The sequence below is a fragment of the Thalassophryne amazonica genome, chromosome 3 (genome assembly GCF_902500255.1).
Source record: "Thalassophryne amazonica chromosome 3, fThaAma1.1, whole genome shotgun sequence".
Classification (NCBI taxonomy): Eukaryota; Metazoa; Chordata; class Actinopteri; order Batrachoidiformes; family Batrachoididae; genus Thalassophryne; species Thalassophryne amazonica.
The window spans coordinates 30,672,487-30,693,962 of record NC_047105.1 but is presented as its reverse complement, the minus strand read 5'-3'; the positions used below and the strand labels follow the sequence as shown (position 1 = coordinate 30,693,962).

General features: G+C 40.7%; 1 protein-coding gene across 2 annotated transcripts in view; it reads right to left on the bottom strand.

Annotated features, from left to right (window-relative positions):
* Positions 1 to 355: 355 nt before the first annotated feature.
* The window catches only part of chmp4ba (charged multivesicular body protein 4Ba), a 43,286-nt gene continuing 22,165 nt past the window's right edge, over positions 356 to 21,476 (bottom strand). The window contains exons 2-5 of one of the 2 annotated variants that reach the window (XM_034165979.1): positions 4,467 to 4,644; positions 3,580 to 3,694; positions 3,236 to 3,364; positions 356 to 918 (exon numbers count right to left, since the gene is read on the bottom strand). In XM_034165979.1, the coding sequence (XP_034021870.1) occupies positions 862 to 918; positions 3,236 to 3,364; positions 3,580 to 3,694; positions 4,467 to 4,644 (479 nt within the window). In that variant the 3' untranslated portion in view covers positions 356 to 861. Of the gene's footprint in view, positions 921 to 3,235; positions 3,365 to 3,579; positions 3,695 to 4,466; positions 4,645 to 21,476 lie in introns of both variants that reach the window. The other variant, XM_034165980.1, reaches the window with a different exon arrangement.

Here is a 21,476-nt window from a genome sequence, read left to right as displayed (position 1 = left end):
ATTAATGGTTATCGAAGCCAACTTTTTGGTTAGCTGTGCCCACCACTGCATCTGAGAGGTTTAATTTGTTTACCCGTTTTAATGAAGTGGATTAACGTGAGCCCTCACACCCACACAATGCAGATCCCTTTTCCATTTAATTAATTTTATGGCCCTAACGTGGCCACTGTGGTGTGTGTTGAGTTTTGTTTTATGCTTGGTGAATATCACTAATTTTATTTATTTATTTTAAATCAGGCCATCTTGTCAAGGCGGCAGCAGCGTCGTCACCCTGTGTGACATAATTATTTAGCATTTTTTCCTGGAATAAAAGTCTTGGATTTTAATCTTTTCTTTATTTTCTACCCTAGGCAGAGATGGTGCAGAGGACAAAACGGTCGCACTCTCTGAGCTGTGCAGAGACGGCGAGGCAAGAAGCTGAAAAATGGTGCTGTCATGTTTTCATTCAGTTTTGTTTTGTTGTTTTTCTGTCCTCACACATTCTGTGATTGTCTGCATTCCTCCCTGAAACAAGCCCGGACTTGGTGCACCGCACGCCCTCCCCAGGAAGTTTGCACTAGTGCATTTAAGTGTGTTTGTGAATGTCACTCTTACACATCTGCAGGATTTTAGGCCACTTTTAAATTGCATGCACAATGCAAAAAAAAAAAAGTAATCTTGCTTTGATTTACAGTGAGTGAACAAATGCAGAAGTGCAGACTTCAGGGTTTAGTGTGGTCACGTACCGAGACGCGGGACTAAGAAAGAAAAAAAAAAAGCCAGCTGAGCAGTCCAGAATTCTTCAAACCCTTTTAGAAGTCAGGAACCACTCTGGCAGCATAGAGAGAGGCAAGGAAAGGGGCGTGGCTAGCGATCAGGGGCTCAGTTTGCCGCCCAGGCCTCGAGGTCTGCCATGTCGTCGTCGTCTTCCTCCTTCTTAGCTAAAAGGGGAACAGGATAAAAAAAAGTCAATGTTAAACTTTGAGCAGACATTGCTGCTTTTTTCAGGGATCAAACAAACCCCGATGTCTGTCTTTCCTTTCCTTTTTTTTTTTTTCTTTGTTTTTTATGTACAGCTGCTTGTTAAAAAGCAAAACACAGGAGCAATAGCTTGTGAAAATATGAAACCTTACAAAACACATTCTCTGTGGGGTAAGTAAGTAAGGAAAGATAGTTGGTGAAAGAGTGAGACATGAGATTTAGGACCACGTCTCTCCTCTACAGTTTAGTGACAGTCACAGTGGAAAAAGTGTTCTTTAATAAAAGTCACACCTTTTTTCTGTATGTGAAACTCACTTTTTAACACCACTTTTCCATGGGGGCAAGTTTAACAACGGACAGACTCAGCATAGCACATGTGCACACCAGAGTGTGCTGATACTTAACATAAGGACTTATAAGTTCCAAAAATAAACATGCAATGAACAACATATTGGATGTTATTTAATGTAGATGAACATGGAGGTTGGAAGAAAATAAAAATGAATAAGAGAAAATAAAACAGAATAAAAATGTGAATCCATTTGATTAATTTGAGATTTTTGTGCATTGAGTGCCCTTGAGCAAAGTCCTTAATCCCGAAGTTGTTGGTGTGCACAGATGAGCACCTTACACTGCAGCTTAAATACACAGACTGGTGGGAACTGACCTCCTGCACTCAGAGTTCCATATAATGTGGTGCTTCCCAGGGTCATTTTTGTGAATTTACACAAAAGTAAAAAGTTTGCAGGGGTGGTGGCCAAGTGGTTGTTGCACTTGGTTTCAGTGTGGAAGGAGATTCCCGGTTCAAACCCTACTCCTGCCACATTTCTCCATGTAATGTGGAAGGGCATCTGACACAAAACTTGTGCCAAAGCAACATGCAAATCCACCTCAGATCTGCTGTGCAGGGCTGTGAAATGAAAATTGTGAAATCCGAGGAAAATTTGCAGGGGGTCTGGGGGTCATAGGCACCCGTGGGATCCCAGAAACCAAATTAATTTTTTATCTAATGATACATTTTCAGCATCTCCTGGAATTTAAAATCTCAAAATTAGTGCATATTTAAATGACCCTGTATTCAACCTTTCATTTGAACCGTCAATGATAATCTTGAAATAACAGAAAATGATGTGGAAGTAGGACCTAGAATCATTTTCCTTTTAATTGTAAACCCAATTATGCATTAACTCAGAACAATTAAACTACATGAAATTCATGAAGACTGAAAAGATTGTTACAGCATTTCAAAAAACACAGTTAAAGCTTGGAGAATATTTTGAAAATCATGGTAAAATATCAATAACATACCTTATACTAAAAAAAGTATATTATGTATATTGTGTAAATTCCTGTAAATCCACTCAAAGACAGTCTTTTTTCCCCAATGAAAGAAAGTCTAGATTAATGAAGTCTCACAATTTTGTCTAAAATCCTGTTTAAACAGCACAATGTTTATTTTCCAGAGAGAGAAAATTTTTTCCCGTGTTTTGTGAGGGCACAGTTCACTTTTCCCGTTCCCTTTATCTTTCAGGTGTGTTGATGAACCCAACAACAATTCCACGGATTCTTGTCCTTATCAGACTTTTTCCAAGTCGTCTTTCTCACCATTTTCTCTCTGTCCGACGTCAGTGCGTGACAGAGACATGCTACACAAGTCTTCTTTGAAAAACGTTAGAGCTCTAAAGGTTTGCGATGTCCACATGCTACGTTTAGCTTAAGCTTCGCACAGGAGACACACAGCGTTGCCGCAGCAACCAACCAGTCTCGCTTTACGACAGCCGTCGTAACAGCCAGGCTTTTTTCTCCTCGAAACTCTGCGGATCCGAGGACACTGATTTGTATCTGTAACACACAGATCAGTGTCCGCGGACCATCGCAGTCTTATAAAACTTGCACGATGTCGTAAAAAAAAAAAAAAAAAACTTTGCGATAGACATTTTAAAAACTCAGTGACAATCAATTACAGAGTAAAACACTAACACCCCCACCCCATGATGAAATCCACAGAATTTCACAGATCCGCTGAGTTTTCACAGCCCGACTGAGTGAAAACAAAGGAACATGTTCCAAGGTGCAAACTGTTGAACTTCAAGATAATAGCTTGACATTTCAAGTGATATTCCAATGTTTTCATTTTGACTTTGGTTTTACACCTGTATGAGGAAACCTGAGAGGAACGTTCCCTGATCTGATCTGTACCATGGAGCTGGTATGGCATTTTATTTTTTTCCCTTTCTGTGAAGTGTCATGCATGAAGACACTCTGAAGGCCACATCATACCTGGTCTAGATGGTAGCGATGTTGAAGGCACGCTGGGCAGCGGCATGTCCTCAGCGTTGACATTCAGAAGATTTTGGTCGAGCTCTTCTTGTTCCAGATCCTCCAGTTCTGCCAGGAGCTCATCCTTAAACACATAAAATCCACTTTCTTTACAGACTCCTCGGCAGGACTGCCAAAATTAAGAAGCTCACCAAAGTCATCAATGCACTAAATGATCTACAAATATTTTAGCCTTATGTTTTGTTTTCACAAACAAAAGTCTTCTCCTGGTTCCTCACAGGAATGTCTGGAAAACCGAATCTCAATGGCGGTCATGTTTCCTGCAGGTCACTTTCTTACCTCATCAAAGTCTTCCCCAAAGCCAATTGGTCTGGAAATGGCTTCAGAGATTTCCCGAGCCACGTCTTGCTGTTCAGTGATGTCGGCCATCAGATCATCTACTTTGTTTATGTCCCTGTGAAGGGAGAGTTCAAGTAGTTAGCGCTGCATGCAAAACCAGCATCTTAGCTTGCCTTTTTTTTTTTTTTTTTTAGTCCCAAGTCTGCTCAGTTAAAAAAAAAAAAATAAATAAAGTGAACGCATCATGTCTCCATTTCATATTTTAAGGCTTTGGAGTGCTCAAAATAGAGGCCAACCAATTTATCAGTTGGCTAATAATATCAACATGAATCTTTCACAAACATATCTGTATGCGTTATTTTTGCAGATATAAGAATTTTTATTTTACCGAATAAACAATGCAGAAAACATCCTGTTGGAAACGGGGTCATCACATAGTTTAAGCAGAGTGCGTTCTGACTGCAATGTTTACAATGTGCTGTCGAGCACAGCTGGGACCCCATCACCCCATGGTCACATTGGCTATGAGAGACAGAGGCATAGCGACCAGATGCCCTTCGATTTTAATCAAAGTGGCCGTTTCACAGCAACCACAGACCAGAGGTTGTTGGTTATATTTGTAGTTATTTTTAATAAAGTTTAAACTGTGACCATGAAAAATTAGGAATCATTGACATTAAATGTATATATATGGTTATAGTGCTTTTTTTTTTTTTTACCCCCTAATATTTGAATAAGCTCCCAAAAAACCTGTATCAATTGGGCTCTAGTTTAAAATGACTGTTTTTATTGTCTAGTTTACAAAACATATTAAATTTAAAAATAAAAATTCAAAGCAGTCACTGTAACAGTAAGATCTGGCATTTTCTGCTGAATGCGGCTCATACATGTGTTGGTGTGCAGCCTTCATTGCATCTGCAGCAAAGCCCATGTTCTTCAGCACTTCGGTGTTGGTATTGGCATTCTCTAGCGCCTCCCTCTGGAACTCAATGGTCGACAACGTACCGTCGATCTGAGTCAGCTGCGTCTCGTAACGCTTCTTCCGTTTTAAGGCCTGCAGAGCCACTGGTTACAAAGGGAGAGAGAGGGAGGGAGAGCAGGTGAGGCGAGCCACAGCGAGGCGAGAACAAAGCTAGGCATAGGGGTTAGGTGTAATGGTTTTCAGCTGGCATTTCAACATAAGATCTTTGGTGAGGAGATTCTAATTTGAAGAAATAATTCAGAACTAGAGCCACGTGCTCATAGTGTGCAATCTTCCACCAACAGTAGTTTCCAATTCCAAAAAGTTTTTACCTTGGAAAAAATTTTCAAGGTCAAAGTCCTGTTAGAAGTGACTTTTCATAAAACAATACAAAATACACAACAAAAGTGATTTTCAATGTTAAAATCAAATATCCGCTAAATCCGCAATATGGATCAGATGCAGATCAAACTTAGTCTATTCACTGACAGTGCCAGTTTGCACCTCATCTGTCTATAAAGCAAGAAATGTCTGTCTGTGTGTGTGTCTCTCGCATATCTCTGACTTTTTGCCAGATCGGCCTCAGCTTTCAGATATGGTTTGCACACAGCACGACAATGTACATTCCTTTATTCTGAAAATTTTGGGGATTAATTTGCAAAACCTTTATTTTGAAACCTTTATTCTGATTAACAATGTAACATTAGTACTTCCAAGATGGCACCCTGCGTGGCGTCTCTGTCCAACTCTTCCGCTACCTAAGTGACTTGAAGCTACAGTAAAGAAACACTTCTGAACATTGGCAAAGTTCATCACAAACTTTCTTTTAGCCTCTTGAATCTTCGATTTTAAGCCCAGAAGCCTTCTGCCGCCACACCCCCTCTCACATACTGAATGGACAACAAACCTGATACGGTAATGCCATTCTCTTTCCACAACAACAAGAAAATGCTCGAAACACTTAAAGCTATTATCTGCTTCCATTTCAGGTTCATAAACAACAAAGATGAGCTTGATAAAAGCAAAGCGATTTTCCAGGCATACCAAATATAAGTGAAGTATTGCAGAAATACAACTGTATACGAATGTGAGAAGTAAGCTTTACTCAGCACAGAGGGCGGCCATTACCAATGACATCATGCACATCCATGTTGGTAAAAAGTCCATTAAAATGTAGCCTACAATTCAAAACAAATGCTGTTGCTGGACTGTCTGCAGCTCACCTAAACAAATTCATACTTATTACAACATTCCAACACACATACCCTTCACTTTACTTCAAAAAAGAAATCTAACCACATTGAGCCTTCAAAATACTTTTAGAAATCATGCTGTTGCATTACTGTTTTTGCTTTTCCCCAATGCTTCCCCCCCCCCCCCCAAAAAAAGCAAAAAGCACAGATAGTGGTACTTTTACATTAGCAGAAGGGGGTTCAACTCCCTACAGCAGACCTGGGCAAACTGTGGCCTGGGGGCCACATGCGGCCCTTTGCATGTCTCTGTCTGTCCTCATGAGGTCTGTGATTATTATTACATATATTAAAAATGTCAAGCTAGTGTGTTGCAAATCATTAGAGGTTTATTTAGGTATAGTTACATATTATTACAATAATAAAAATTACCTATAAAAGCTATTATAAATGGGTAATTTTTTGTAAAAATTTGTAATGGGAGACAGCTGAGTTATCAATGGTGTGGCCCTCGGACAATTCAGGTTCAGGTTTTACAAGGGGCCACATAAAAATTAATTGCCCACCCCTGCCCTACAGTGTCCTTGCTAAAAGCCAAAATATATGAAAACACAACAGTTATCAATCAATCCACACATTTCACAACAAACCTAAATGTCCCTGACTCACATTATCAATAACTACTGTATTCACATCCATATGTTTATGCTGCATGAACACTAACTGTGTTTATTCCTTCCTGTATATCTATGTGGGTACATATACTCAACAAAAATATAAACGCAACACTTTTGGTTTTGCTCTCATTTTGTATGAGATGAACTCAAAGATCTAAAACTTTTTCCACATACACAATATCACCATTTCCCTCAAATATTGTTCACAAACCAGTCGAAATCTGTGATAGTGAGCACTTCTCCTTTGCTGAGATAATCCATCCCACCTCACAGGTGTGCCATACCAAGATGCTGATTAGACACCATGATTAGTGCACAGGTGTGCCTTAGACTGCCCACAATAAAAGGCCACTCTGAAAGGTGCAGTTTTATTTTACTGGGGGGGGGATACCAGTCAGTATCTGGTGGGACCACCATTTGCCTCATGCAGTGCAACACATCTCCTTCGCATCATCCGTGAAGAGAACACCTCTCCAACGTGCCAAACGCCAGCGAATGTGAGCATTTGCCCACTCAAGTCAGATACGACAACAAACTGGAGTCAGGTCAAGACCCCGATGAGGACAACGAGCATGCAGATGAGCTTCCCTGAGACGGTTTCTGACAGTTTGTGCAGAAATTCTTTGGTTATGCAAACCGATTGTTCCAGCAGCTGTCCGAGTGGCTGGTCTCAGACGATCTTGGAGGTGAACATGCTGGATGTGGAGGTCCTGGGCTGGTGTGGTTACACGTGGTCTGCGGTTGTGAAGCTGGTTGGATGTACTGCCAAATTCTCTGAAACGACTTTGGAGACGGCTTATGGTAGAGACATGAACATTCAATACACGAGCAACAGCTCTGGTTGACATTCCTGCTGTCAACATGCAAATTGCACGCTCCCTCAAATCTTGCGACATCTGTGGCATTGTGCTGTGTGATAAAACTGCACCTTTCAGAGTGGCCTTTTATTGTGGGCAGTCTAAGGCACACCTGTGCACTAATCATGGTGTCTAATCAGCATCTTGGTATGGCACACCTGTGAGGTGGGATGGATTATCTCAGCAAAGGAGAAGTGCTCACTATCACAGATTTAGACTGGTTTGTGAACAATATTTGAGAGAAATGGTGATATTGTGTATGTGGAAAAAGTTTTAGATCTTTGAGTTCATCTCATACAAAATGGGAGCAAAACCAAAAGTGTTGCATTTATATTTTTGTTGAGTGTATGTCATGTTGGATGAATGTCGATCTTTTTTTAACATAACTGTATTTGTGTGTCTCTTTGTATCTCAATGTCAGCCATGTCTTCATGAACGTCCACTTTGTCTGTCAAAACTGTCAGCGTAAGCACACCTCTTTGTGCATCCCACCTTCAAACACAGCCTCATACGACTGTCCATGAAAAATCTACTTAAGCTCCCAATTTTCTATAGGAACAGAAACTTCCTACAGGCACTGCACTAGTTTATCTACACTTTAACAGATTTAAAAAAAAACAAAAAAAAACAGCTGTCCTTAAAACCGGTTTGCAATAATGCATTTTATATTTTAAACTGGCAGGAAAGCAGTTAAAACCAGACAGACAATCAGTGGTGTGCAACAGTTTAATCTCAAACAAAATCATGGAATGGTAAATTCTAACAGCGCTATTCCACAGGATGCTGCTCCACTACGATCGCCCAAGATCCACAAAAGAGCAAACATGGGATGATCTGGCTTACCTCTTAATAGGTCGGCTTCAAATTTTTTTACCCCAGTGGAGCCCGATCAAACATGTTTCAAGTCATAGTCACTACGAATACCCCATTTAAAGAAGCTCAAACATGATTGAAGCTGTTAGAACTATGAATAGTCTGGTAACTTCTGGGTTACCCCGAAGTTACTACGTATTATCAAAAATTTTGAGAATCAGGATGAAATTTTCTAATAGCTCAAAAATTGGATCCTGATTTAAAATCTGCCGCCAATGATGGCCATAACTACTACGTATACCAAGTGTGTGCAAGATTGACAAAGATGAATCAAAAAGGTACTATGATGCTTTAAAATGTGCTCAGATTTGCCATTTGGGATTAAACAGTAAGGAAGAGGAAGGCTTTGTGGAATAGCCCCATTACATTTGATAACCTAATACCACTATTACACAGGCACAGTTATATTACAACCCCCCACGATCCAGAAAACTTGCAAAACTGGGATGAAACTGCTTATGCTTATTAAGTGCATAGCTGGCAACCTGCTTGAAAACAAAAGTAAAGCTGTGCCCAGCTGCGTCTCAGCCAGAACCCTAATAAATGCTGGTTCTGCTTCAATATTTTACCCTGATGGAACACAAACAAGTATCAAGCTGCACGCATTAGGACCGCCCCCTTTAAAGATGGGAGAACATGACTGAAGCTGTTAAGACTACGAACACCCGGAGGAGGCCGCGTAATGACGCAGAGTTGGTGAAACAGGATGAAATTTTTAAACGGCTCGAAATTTCACCCAGATTTCAAATCTGGTGCTGATGACAGCCATAACTACTGCATGTACCAAGTTTGTTCAAGATCAAGAAGTTACTGTGATGCTTCATTTCCCATCCGGGATAAAGATGCGCTTTGTGAAATAGCCCCATAAAACACATTTAAACATCTATTTTTTATACCCCGAGCAATAATTTGAACAACTATGGAGCTGATGGTTGTTTTTCCTGTTATTTGAGTAATGAATTTCATCTCCTTTGTGTTTTAGAAATTACAACACATTTAAAAAAAAAAAAAAAAAAAAAAAAAAAAAGGCTTTTCAGTGTTTAAAACAAAACATGGACACAGAGCGGTTTCTCCTGTCCATGAGGAGCCAGAGATGTTCTGACAGACCCACAATAATCAGATTATACCGGAACACAGGCCTATTCCGGGGACGGCAACATGATTATACGTTATGTTGCAGCACTGCTTCTCTTTAGGTTATTTATTTATTTATTTTTTAAAATCAGGACACCTTTTTTTTTTTTTGTATTCCTGCGCCACACGAAGTGTAGTCAACTCCTTTGGCATTTACAGCTTTATATTGCTGCAACGTCAAACCAGAATTCAAAAACCAACCTCTTTTACACAAACAGTTTAAAACACTTCAGGAGAGTTTGGGCCACCGGACGTAGATAAACAAAGTGATCCGTTCCTTGATCTACATCATTTTTAGAAAACATTTATGTTGCAAATACAGCTGAACACAATAGAAGGCTATGAAAATAACTGATAGATGCAATAAACAGGAATAAATGAACAAACAGCTCAGACATCTGAAAATAAACATTATGACCTCAGCCATTACCATGGAAACAGTGTTTGCTCAGACATTTATGGATAGTAAATATTGTTTTGCCTCAGGTTAGAGATTTGCTTACGACAGTTTCACTGTTTTCACATAAATAAAATTACACATGCAGAAAGGCAACTTCTGTAGCTGGAATCCAGAACGGAAGCCGGGTTTGTGGTGAAGCTAAAAATGATTCCCACAGTGTTGTTATCAGAGGGAATATCAGATCCAGGGTTGGACCAATTCCAAATTTATAGATTGTGGATTTCTGATGTCAGTTGAACCCTTCATTTTAATCCAGTTACATTTTTTTTTCCGCAAATCTGATTGGTTAATCATGTGAGATTTCAGACCATAAAATATGTTGACGGTGGCAAAATATTCGACCGTTTCACATTTGATGTATTACTCCGCGCCCTGACCGTGTTGCTATCTCGATGTCAATAACGGCACCGTCATCTGAGAGCGCCAGAAACTGGTGGAGCGACGACGATGTCGAAATGCATGGATTTAAGCTACCATACGATAGTATTTATGTAGATTCTGATACAGAATTACTCAATGAATTACCCTGTGCTTACCTCGCTCCTTTGGCTCCTGGTTGCATTTAGGATTGATTTTAAGATTCTGTTGTTTGTGTTTAAGTGTCTAAATGGGTTGGCTCCCGAATACCTCTCTGAGCTTCTGACTCCGTATGTACAGTAGTGTCCAGAATAATAGTAGTGCTTTGTGACTAAAAAGATTAATCCAGGTTTTGAGTATATTTCTTATTGTTACATGGGAAACAAGGTACCAGTAGATTCAGTAGATTCTCACAAATCCAACAAGACCAAGCATTCATGATATGCACACTCTTAAGGCTATGAAATTGGGCTATTAGTAAAAAAGTAGAAAAGGGGGTGTTCACAATAATAGTAGTGTGGCATTCAGTCAGTGAGTTTGTCAATTTTGTGGAACAAACAAGTGTGAATCAGGTGTCCCCTATGTAAGGATGAAGCCAGCTCCTGTTGAACATGCTTTTCTCTTTGAAAGTCTGAGGAAAATGGGATTTTAAAGTTGATTGGAGAGGGGAAAACTTATACGCAGGTGCAACAATTATAGGCTGTTCATCTACAATAGGGATGTGAATCGTACCACAACTCACGATTCAATTTGATTACGATTCTTGGGCTGACGATTTGATTCAGAATCGATTTTCGATTCAAAGAGCTCTGAGAAATAGTTATATTACTTAAAAAATGTTTATGTTTAAGAAAATGCAGCTTTACAAGGTTAATCAAGTGATTCTAGATGTAAATTTACTTATCTATTTACTTATTTACTTATCGGCCACTTATCAAAATGCACTCAAACATGTACCTTCAGCAAAGACGGTGCTGGCTGAATTAGCTCTTCGTCGCTAAGCTGCAGCTCACGAATGTTTGAAGCACGCCGGACCCTCCCCTCGCAGGGACGCTGTAGTACGGAAGCCGTTGCCTGACAAACAGTACACGCAGCGAGTAAGCAAGAAAATGTTTTTAAAAATGCTTTTAAAAAAAAATCGATTCTTGGACATTTTGGATCGATTCAGAATCGTAATAAATACTCCTAATCTACAATGATCTCCAATGCTTTAAAATGGACAAAAAAAAAAACAGATGTGTGGAAGAAAACAGAAAACAACCATCAAAATGGATAGAAGACTAACCAGAATGGCAAAGGCTCACCCATTGATCAGCTCCAGGATGATCAAAGAGTCTGGAGTTACCTGTAAGTGCTGTGACAGTTAGAAGACGCCTGTGTGAATCTAATTTATTTGCAAGAATCCCCCGCAAAGTCCCTCTGTTAAATAAAAGACGTGCAGAAGAGGTTACAAGTTGCCAAAGAACACATCAACTGGCCTAAAGAGAAATGGAGGAATATTTTGTGGACTGATGAGAGTAAAATTGTTCTTTTTGGGTCCAAGAGCCGCAGACAGTTTGTGAGATGACCCCCAAACTCTGAATTCAAGCCACAGTTCACAGTGAAGACAGTGAAGCATGGTGGTGCAAGCATCATGATATGGGCATGTTTCTCCTACTATGGTGTTGGGCCATGGATCAGTTTGGATATGTCAAAATACTTGAAGAGGTCATGTTGCCTTATGCTGAAGAGGACATGCCCTTGAAATGGGTGTTTCAACAAGACAATGACCCCAAGCACACTAGTAAACGAGCAAAATTTTGGTTCCAAGCTAACAAAATTAATGCCTCGCAGATGTGAAAAAAATCATGAAAAACTGTGGTTATACAACTAAATACTAGTTTAGTGATTCACAGGATTGCCAAAAAAACAGTTTGAACATAATAGTTTTGAGTTTGTAGCGTCAACAGCAGATGCTACTATTATTGTGAACACCCCCTTTTCTACTTTTTTTTTTTACTAATAGCCCAATTTCATAGCCTTAAGAGTGTGCATATCATGAATGCTTGGTCTTGTTGGATTTGTGAGAATCTACAGAATCTACTGGTACCTTGTTTCCCATGTAACAATAAGAAATATACTCAAAACCTGGATTCATCTTTTTAGTCACATAGCACTACTATTATTCTGAACACTACTGTACCAGTCAGATCAGTGAGGTCTGAAAACCAGCTTTTATTAAATGTGCCCAGATCTCCATTAAAGACTCGAGGTGATCAGGCCTTTTCCAAATTTAGAGTCTATTAAATCTGCTCGTAAGACCTATCTTTTTGCTTTGGCTTTTAATACAACGTAAGCTGTTTATGTCTGGTTTTATTTTTGTCTTTTGTTCATTTGGATTTTAATTGCTCTGCTTTTGTAACGGTTTTGATCTCTTGGTTTTTTTTAACATGTGAAGCACTTTTGGCAGCTGGTGCTGTTGAAAATGTGCTATATAAGTAAAATTGACATTGACAATGCACCTGACCTGATCGAGAAATCTGAGTCTGCTCACAGAATTTCCAGGTTGGCATGAAGACGCTGTTGCTATGGTAAGCTTTGACGAGCCAAGGACACCGTTTCACAACGATTTGGAAAGTGGCAAGGCGGAAAGGCATCTCGTCCAGGTCGAATTACTTAGAGAAAAATAAACGGTGCAAACAATGGAATTGGATTAGAATGAGAATAACCCTATTGTGTCTGATGATTTGTGACCGTAATCAAATATTAGCATCCGCAAATCATCAGCCACAACATGGCTATTCCCTAAATAGGAAAGGTGATTGCAGACGCAATATTTCAGTGATGTGAGGGTGTGTCAGATCAGCAATATGGACAAAGCAGGCGAACATGCTGTGGCATCAGCATCTCATGAAAAAGGGAATGTCTCCAAAGGAGATCCATGAGGACATGGTAACATTTTATTTTTTTATTTAACCTTTATTTTACCAGGTTAGCCAATTGAGAACCAATTCTCATTTGCAATGGTGACCTGGCCAAGAGGCAGCGTAAAAAGACAGCACAAAAGAACATAACACAAACATTCATATAAAAAGACACAATGCAAAATAAACAATCACCAGTTTACATCAAACCAAACAGGTTAAAAACAGGTACACTGATCATGGACCAGAGAATGCAATGAATTTTTAAAAGGTACTGACTGAAACAAATGAGCTGAGTTTAAGTGATAACTGTAACTGATTCCAGTCATTTGCGACGGAAAACTGGAACGAGAAGCGACCAAAGGAAGTACGGCTTTAGGGACAACTAGATTAATTAAACTGCTTGAGCGCAATGTACGGGCAGAATTATGGATCAGAAGAAGAGAATGAAGATATAGTTGAGTTTTACCAATTAGAGTTTTGTAGATGAGAAGGTACCAGTGGACCAGTCTGCGGGAGTGCTGAAGGGAAGGCCAGTTGACTAGTGAATACAGGTTACAATGATGAGTGTGAAATGGAGCACCAGTAACAAAACTGAAAGCAGAATGGTAAATAACATCTAATTTGTGAAGAAGGGTTTTAGCAGCAGACCTGTAGATGATGTCTCCATAATCAAAGATATGGAGAACTGTCATCTTGACCAGGAGGTGTTTGGCAGAGTGAGTGAGTGAGGATTTATTGTGATAAAGAAAGCTTATACGGGATTTGACTTTTGTTAGAACTGTATTGATGTGTGATTCGAATGTGAGTGAACTGTCTAACCAGATACCGAGATACTTATGAGTTGACAAAATTGACAATTACAGAGCCATCGTTTGAAGTGATGGTTAGAGGGCAGCTAGAATGTGGAAGAGATCTGCTAAAGAGCATGCATTTTGTTTTATTAGTATTCAGTGTTACGTTAAGGTGCGCAATGGCCAGTTGAATATTGTTGAAGCTGGTTTGGAGTGAAGACAAGGCAGTGTTAAGACAGGGACTAGATGTGTATAAGATAGTGTCATCGGCATACAGGTGAATATTAGCATTTCCTGCGGCAAGGGCAATGTTATTAACATAAATACTAAATAAAGTTGGGCCCAATATAGAGCCTTGGGCAACACCTTTAAGGAGGGGTAGAGGGGAAGACAAAAGACCCTCTACCCTCACAGACTGAGACCGACCAGAGCAGTAATTACTAAACCGTGACAAACAGCTTTCAGAGAGGCCTATGTCTTTGAGTCTATTCAACAGTATATGATGGTCCACAGAGTCAAAGGCCTTAGCCAGATCAACAATAGCAGCAGCACAATATTCTTTGCTGTCAATGGCAGAGATAATGTCATTAACAACTTTCAGAGTAGCTGAGATGCAGCTATGTCCCGCTCTAAAGCCAGACTGAACTGGACTCAGAATGTTGTGAGTCTCTAGGTGGTACACGAGCTGCTTATTGACCAGACTCTCTAGGATTTTCAACAGGCAGGGCAAAACAGAGATGGGTCTATAACAGTTTAAATCTGTGTTGTCACCTCCTTTAAAAAGAGGGGTGACAGCAGCACATTTCCAGTCCTGAGGAAAAACACCAGACTGCAGGGACAGATTGAACAGGTAGGAGATGGGGACAGTAATGATATGAGCTGCTGTCTTGAAAAAGAAGGGGTCTAATGAGTCCAGTCCAGCTGGTTTGCGTGTGTCCAGTTTAGACAGTTCAGCAAGTACATCTGATTCCTGTATAGGTTGGAATGAGAATGAGGGGGGTCCCGGGGCAGGTGAAGAGACATAGAGGGTGTGTGTGGACTGAGATGTAACAACCAGCTTTAGCAAAATGATTGTTAAAATACTCAACTATTTTATTTTTGTCGGTGACAATGATATTGTTCATTTTTATAACAGTAGGAAGCTGAGAGAATGATTTTTTGTTCTCCAAAGTTTTATAGTGTTCCAAAACTGTTTGGGGTCAGGGCCATTAACAGAGAGCTGCAGCTTAAAATAGTTGGATTTTGCTTGTCGAATGGACTGAGTGCACCTATTTCTTTGAGCTCTGTAGGACTGCCAATCTGAGGTTTTGTTGGATACTTTTGCCATATGCCAAAGGTGATGTTTTAAGTGAATTGATTCCGATAAAACAGGACTAAACCAGGGACTAACACGGTTCTTAACTCTGATTTTTTTTTAACAGGAGCATGTTTGTTAACAACTTCACTGAACAGAGTCTTGAAGTATAACCAGGCATTCTCAACATCTGGGACAGAGACTATTCTGTGCCAGGGTACAAGTGCCAGGTCAGCTAGAAAAGCCTGATCATTAAAGTTCTTTAACAAACGCTTAGCAACAATGAGAGGAGGGTTTCTTGGAGTGAGCCCTTTACACACACAGGCTATACTACAATGATCACTCAGACTTTGACAAAACACACCTGAAGTGTATCTGTCTGGCCTATTTGTCAGTATCAGGTCAATGATGGTACCAGAAGTCATGGTCTTGTTATATCTGGTAGGGGCTAGCACAATTTGAGACAGATTAAGCGCATCCAATTGTAACTGCACAATGGGTGGAGGATCAGACATGTCCCAATTTAAGTCCCCTAATAAAATGAACTCAGCCCCCAAACTCGTGGTCAGAAGCCATAATAACGGTCATACATAAGGAGGGAAAGGACCCCCTTCAGTGTACTAGTTACCGCCCAATAAGTCTATTATGTGTGGATTATAAAATCTTGACTTCTATATTGGCTACCAGAATTCAAAAAAATATTAAGAAATTAATACACCCAGATCAAACAGGGTTCATACCAGGACGGCAAGGAACAAATAACATTAGGAGAGCTCTGAATTTGCAAACAACTGCAGCAAGGGAGAAACAACCGTCGATGCTTCTCGGCTTAGATGCAGAGAAGGCATTTGATCGAGTTGACTGGAAATTTCTGAGGCAGACACTGCTAGAAATGGGTTTTGGAAAGGAATTTGTGACCTGGATCAGTCTTTTGTATGAAGAGCCTTGCTCCAAAGTAAGAGTCAATGGCCACTGCTCTAGTCCCTTTGGGATTGAGCGAGGTGTGAGACGGGGACTCGTTATCACCCATCTTATTCGCCCTAAATATTGAACCTCTGGCAGAGGCAATACGCCAAAACACGCAGATTCAAGGGATAACAGATGAAGGAGGGGCAATCCGTAAAATAGCTCTGTTCGCAGATGACATTTTGCTCTTTATAAAAAATGCATTCCTTTCCATTCCCACGCTTATAAAATGTCTACATAAAAACGGGTCAGTATCGGGATACAAAATTAATGAGACTAAGTCAGAAGCCATGATGATCTCGGGTACCTGGCCTACACAACTGAATAACAGCGTCTCCTTTCGCTGGTCTAAACGGGGATTTAGGTATCTAGGAGTCATTATCACACCTAACCCCACTCAGTTATTTGAGGCCAATTATAGCAAATTAATTAGACAAATAAAGAGGGATGTGACACGTTGGGAGGTGCTTCCCCTGTCTTTATTTGGTAGAGACAGTAAAAATGAACCTATTGCCTAGACTTTTTTGTTCAGTCCCTCCCAGTAAAAGTACCTGTTCCCACTCTAAAAATGTTAGATAAACTAATATCAACATTTATTTGGCAAAGGAAGAGGCCGAGGATAAAACTGAAATGCCTCCATCTGCCTAAGGACAGGGGAGGACTGAGTTTACCAAACTTTAAAAATTACTATTGGGCTGCACAAATAAACGCAATCGTGGCATGGCTTAGAAATGATCAGGAAACAATATGGACTCGGATAGAGCAGAATTCAATTAAGGGTGTCCCTTTATCAATACTGCCCTTTATTGACATAAAGTCAATCAAGAATGAACGGATAAAACAGACTTTAAAAATTTGGACAACAGTTAAAAAAGTGCTTGGGGGGCCGTACTCAATCTCAAGGGCTATGCCTATAGTAGGAAATATAGAATTTCCCCCTTCGTTGTGGGATAGTGGGTTTAGAAGATGGGCAGAAAAAGGCCTCCACACAATTAATCAACTCTTTATAGAAACAGAATTCAAATCCTTCTCCCAACTTCAAGAACAATTTGATCTCCCTTCGAATGATTTCTATAGATATCTCCAGATCAGACACTATATCACAAGCCATAAAGAAAAGGAAATGATTAGTAAAGTCCCAAATGAGATGGAGGAGTATTTTATCAGTATTACAGAGAAACACTTCCCAACAAAAAGACACATATCTAATATATACAAATGGTTGATAACTGACACTGTGCAAAACACAAATTATATCAAGGAAAAATGGGAGTTGGAAATGAATATAATAATTGAAGACTCTACATGGAATGACATATGTACAGGTTGCCATAAGGGAATTAACAGCCAATTGTGGAAGGAATTTGACTGGAAAGTGAAAACCAGATACTTTTATACTCCTCTTACCATCTCTTCATTTGCAAAGAATCCTACTACAGCACTATGTTGGCGGAAATGTGGAAATATTGGAGACACCACACACATTTTTTGGGAGTGTCCAGTAATAAAGGAATATTGGGACAACATTAAAAAAGAGATAGACACTATTTTAGGAATAAATGTTGTCCCAGAACTTACGTTGTTCCTGTTGGGAGCCATTCCTAGAGACCTATATAATGCTGATCAGCGATATATACTGAGGATCCTTTTGCTGATAGCAAAGAAAATGATTACGGTGAACTGGAAAGATGTAAAACCGCAAACTATAGATCAATGGGTACAGAGACTGAAAAATGTTTATATAATGGAGCGACTGACTGCAAATCTCCAGCTATCCATGGACATTTTTGAGCAAAAATGGGCATGTATTTCGAGATACGTGGATGTTTGACAAGAAGTATGATAAAATACTGTTCCTCTATTACTCTTTGGAAAATTTACCTTAGTCACCATTTATAGATATTATCTACTATACCCCTAAATCATTATATGTGTATGTAGTGTACCTTCTTACTTTGTGGGAAATGTTGTGTCAGGAAATGTTATGTTTAATGTTTTAAATGGTTAAATAAAGAGTTAAAAAAAAATGAACTCAGAGGAGGTGTGGGGGGCAATGAGCTCACTCAGAGCGGAGAGAGCACAGGCAGGAGCAGACGGTGGCCTATAACAGCCTGCAACAGTGAGGGAGAAGTACTTGGAGAAGTTGATTTTTAAAACAATCAGCTCAAACTGTTTGGGAACAGACTTTGAGATAACAACTGAGCACTGCAGATTGTCCTTACAATAAACAACTACCCCTCGACCCTTGGAGCTTCTGTCTTGGCGGAATATATTATAGCCAGGGATGAAGACAGCAGTATTAGGAATGGACTTCTTGAGCCATGATTCTGAGAGGACAAAGATATCAGGGTTTGTAATGTGAATGTATGCCGTTAAATCAGCATGTTTGGAGAGGACACTTCTTATGTTTAAGTGCATGAAGCTGAGGCTTTTGGAATTGCAGAAAGAGTCAAAGTTCAAATGTTCATCAGAGCTGTTAGGTGTGTCTACAGAGTTGAACAGTGGAAGGGCAAAACTCAGGGCCAGGATTGGGCTGGATATTTCCTGATAACAGCAATAATAGGAGTATAAGGCACTTCTGCTTGAACAGCCTCATAATGTGTTTACTTTTAGTGTTTTTAACCATTTTAGTATCAAGGGGGGAACAAGGAGACAATAGGAAGTTGTCTTTTAGCACCATTATGCAGATTGTGCGCACCAAAGAAAAAAGGTCAATTGAAAGTGGATATGATGAAGGTGGTATCTCGTTTTCAGAAGAACAGCCAATAGAGCACGTCCCACCACGTATGGACAGTGGCACGCAGGATTTAAGATCAGATAGAGTTTGAACAAGTAATTGATTTATGACCCGAGGTTGTAGAACATACAGTTTGTTTAGGTTTGATATTGGCAACTTTAGAGAGACAGTTGACTTAACATACTCATAGTTCATATCAGTCAGCATATGCTCCGAAATATGGGCACTCTGTATATGAACATAACATTAACAACGTAACATTAGGGGAGGACGCCCCGTCTTATGCTACAGTCAAACGATGGTCAGCCGATTTCACGATGGACAGAACAAGCATCGAAGATGGAGCAAGATCATGAAAACGGAGAACTGCCACCTTGATAGACACCTAATCCATCACTATCATCCCTGTACCAAAGAAAACATCCGTGACCTGCCTTAATGACTACCACCCTGTTGCCCTGACCTCGGTAGTCATGAAGTGCTTTGAAAGGATCATCTTGTCCCACATCAGAGACATCATCCCTGCAGATCTGGATAGATACCAGTTTTCCTACCAGAGGAACAGATCTGCAGAGGATGCAGTCTCTGCTGCAGTCCACTCAGCCCTGACCCACCTGGAACAACCAAATACATACGCCCGGATGCTCTTCATAGACTTCAGTTCCGCCTTCAATACAATTATCTCCTATAAACTGGTTCACAAACTCTACCACTTCACTCTGCACATGGATTATCGACTTTCTTACCTGTAGGCCGGAGAACGTCAGGACAGGAAGACATACATCCACCACCATCATGGTGAACACTGGGGTGCCACAGGACTGTGTGCTCAGCCCAGCCCCGTTCACCCTCTGTGCTCAGGACTGCACACCATCCACTCTTCTAACACTATGGTTAAGTTTGCTGATGACCCCACTGTAGTTGGACTTATTAGTGACAATGAGGAGGCTCTCTACAGGGAGGAGGTACATCTGACCCAGTGGTCTTCAGAGAATAACCTGCTTCTAAACGCCACCAAAACCAAGGTGGTCATTGTGGATTTCAGGAGGACCAGGAAAACCACCCCCGACCACTTCACATAAAAAGTGAGACAGTGGAGGTGGTGGACAACATCAAATACCTGGGACTCCATATTAACAAGGACCTCTCTTGGTCAGTCAACACCTCCCACCTGATTAAGAAGGCTCAGCAAATGCTCTTCTTCCTCAGGAAGCTGAAGCAGGCTGATCTCTCCCCTCAGCTCCTGGTGAACCTCTACAGGAGCACTGTGGAGAGCATCCTCTGTCAGGACATGACTGTATGATATGCCAGCTGCTCAGTAGAAAACAGAAAAGACTTGTCTCAGGTTGTGAGGACAGCCCAGAGGATTGACGGAGCTGAGCTTCCTGTCCTGGATGTTGTGTATGCTGGACGCCTGCAGAGGAGAACCACCAGGATCTCCACTGACTAAACACACCCCGGACACCAGCTGCTTGCCCCCTCCCATCAGGGAAGCGATTCCTCAACATAAAAACCCAGACTAGCAGATTGAGGAACAGCTTTTTTCCCCCCCAGAGCTGTAGCCTCCCCCCCCCCCCACCCCACTCTCATACTCACCAGCTTCAGCTACTGACTGAGCCACAGACTATTGCTCCTCCTATTGGATTTTAAATAGCTAGGGGCAGTGCAATTTTTACATCTTAGTTTACACTGTAAATAACATGTCTACTGTTCTCTCTTGCACCTTATTGCGCTTATATTTTATCTTTTATATTTAATCTTTGCTGCTACTGACTGGTTGTCACCAATGAAGTTTCGTTGTTTATTACAATGACAATAAAGTCTCTCTTATTTCTTATGATGCAGAAGATCCATGATGTGGTCCTCGCTGACAGAAGCATAAGTGAGCATCACATAGTCAGTACTGTAGGCATTTCCTGGGAGAAAGTTCAATCAGTTCTGATGGTACAGAACTGGGAATGATGAAACTTTCATCACGATGGGTCCCAAGGCTTCTGACAGGTGGTCAGAAATACACAAGGTTCCAGATGTTGAGGGAGAATCTTCAGCGTTTTGAGGCAGATCCGGATAACTTCATGTGCTGATTCACGACCACAGACCAGACCTGGATCCATCACTTTGAACCGGAGTCCAAACAACAGACGAAATAATGGAAGCATGTGGGTCCTCCCCCACCCAAGAAAGCCAAAACTAGCACGTCTACTGGAAAAGTCATGGGCTCTGTCTTCTGGGATTCATTCTGAGGGCATCATAATGGTGTTCTTATCTCCAGAAGGGACAGACCATCAATGGGGCCTATTATGCTTCCCTTTTGTGACAACTGCAAGAGAAACTGAAGCAGAAGTGGTGTGGAATGCTCCAATAAGGTGTTCTGTTTCACCAGGACAATACTCTGGTCCACACGTTGGTCTTCACAACAGCTGCCGTTAATGATTGTGGCTTTGAACTTGTTCTGCACCCACCTTATTCTCCTGATTTGGCTCCTTCAGACTTCCATCTGTGTCCCAACATGAAAAGGCATCTTGCTGGAACTCATAATACTGATAATGATGTCATAGCTGCAGTGGATGACCTCTTTGGGCTTCAGGATAAGATCTTTTAGGAGAACAACATTAATACACTGCAGCCACACTGGAAACAGTGTGTGGACTTACAGGGGGATTATGTTGAGAAATAAAGCATGACATTAATTCA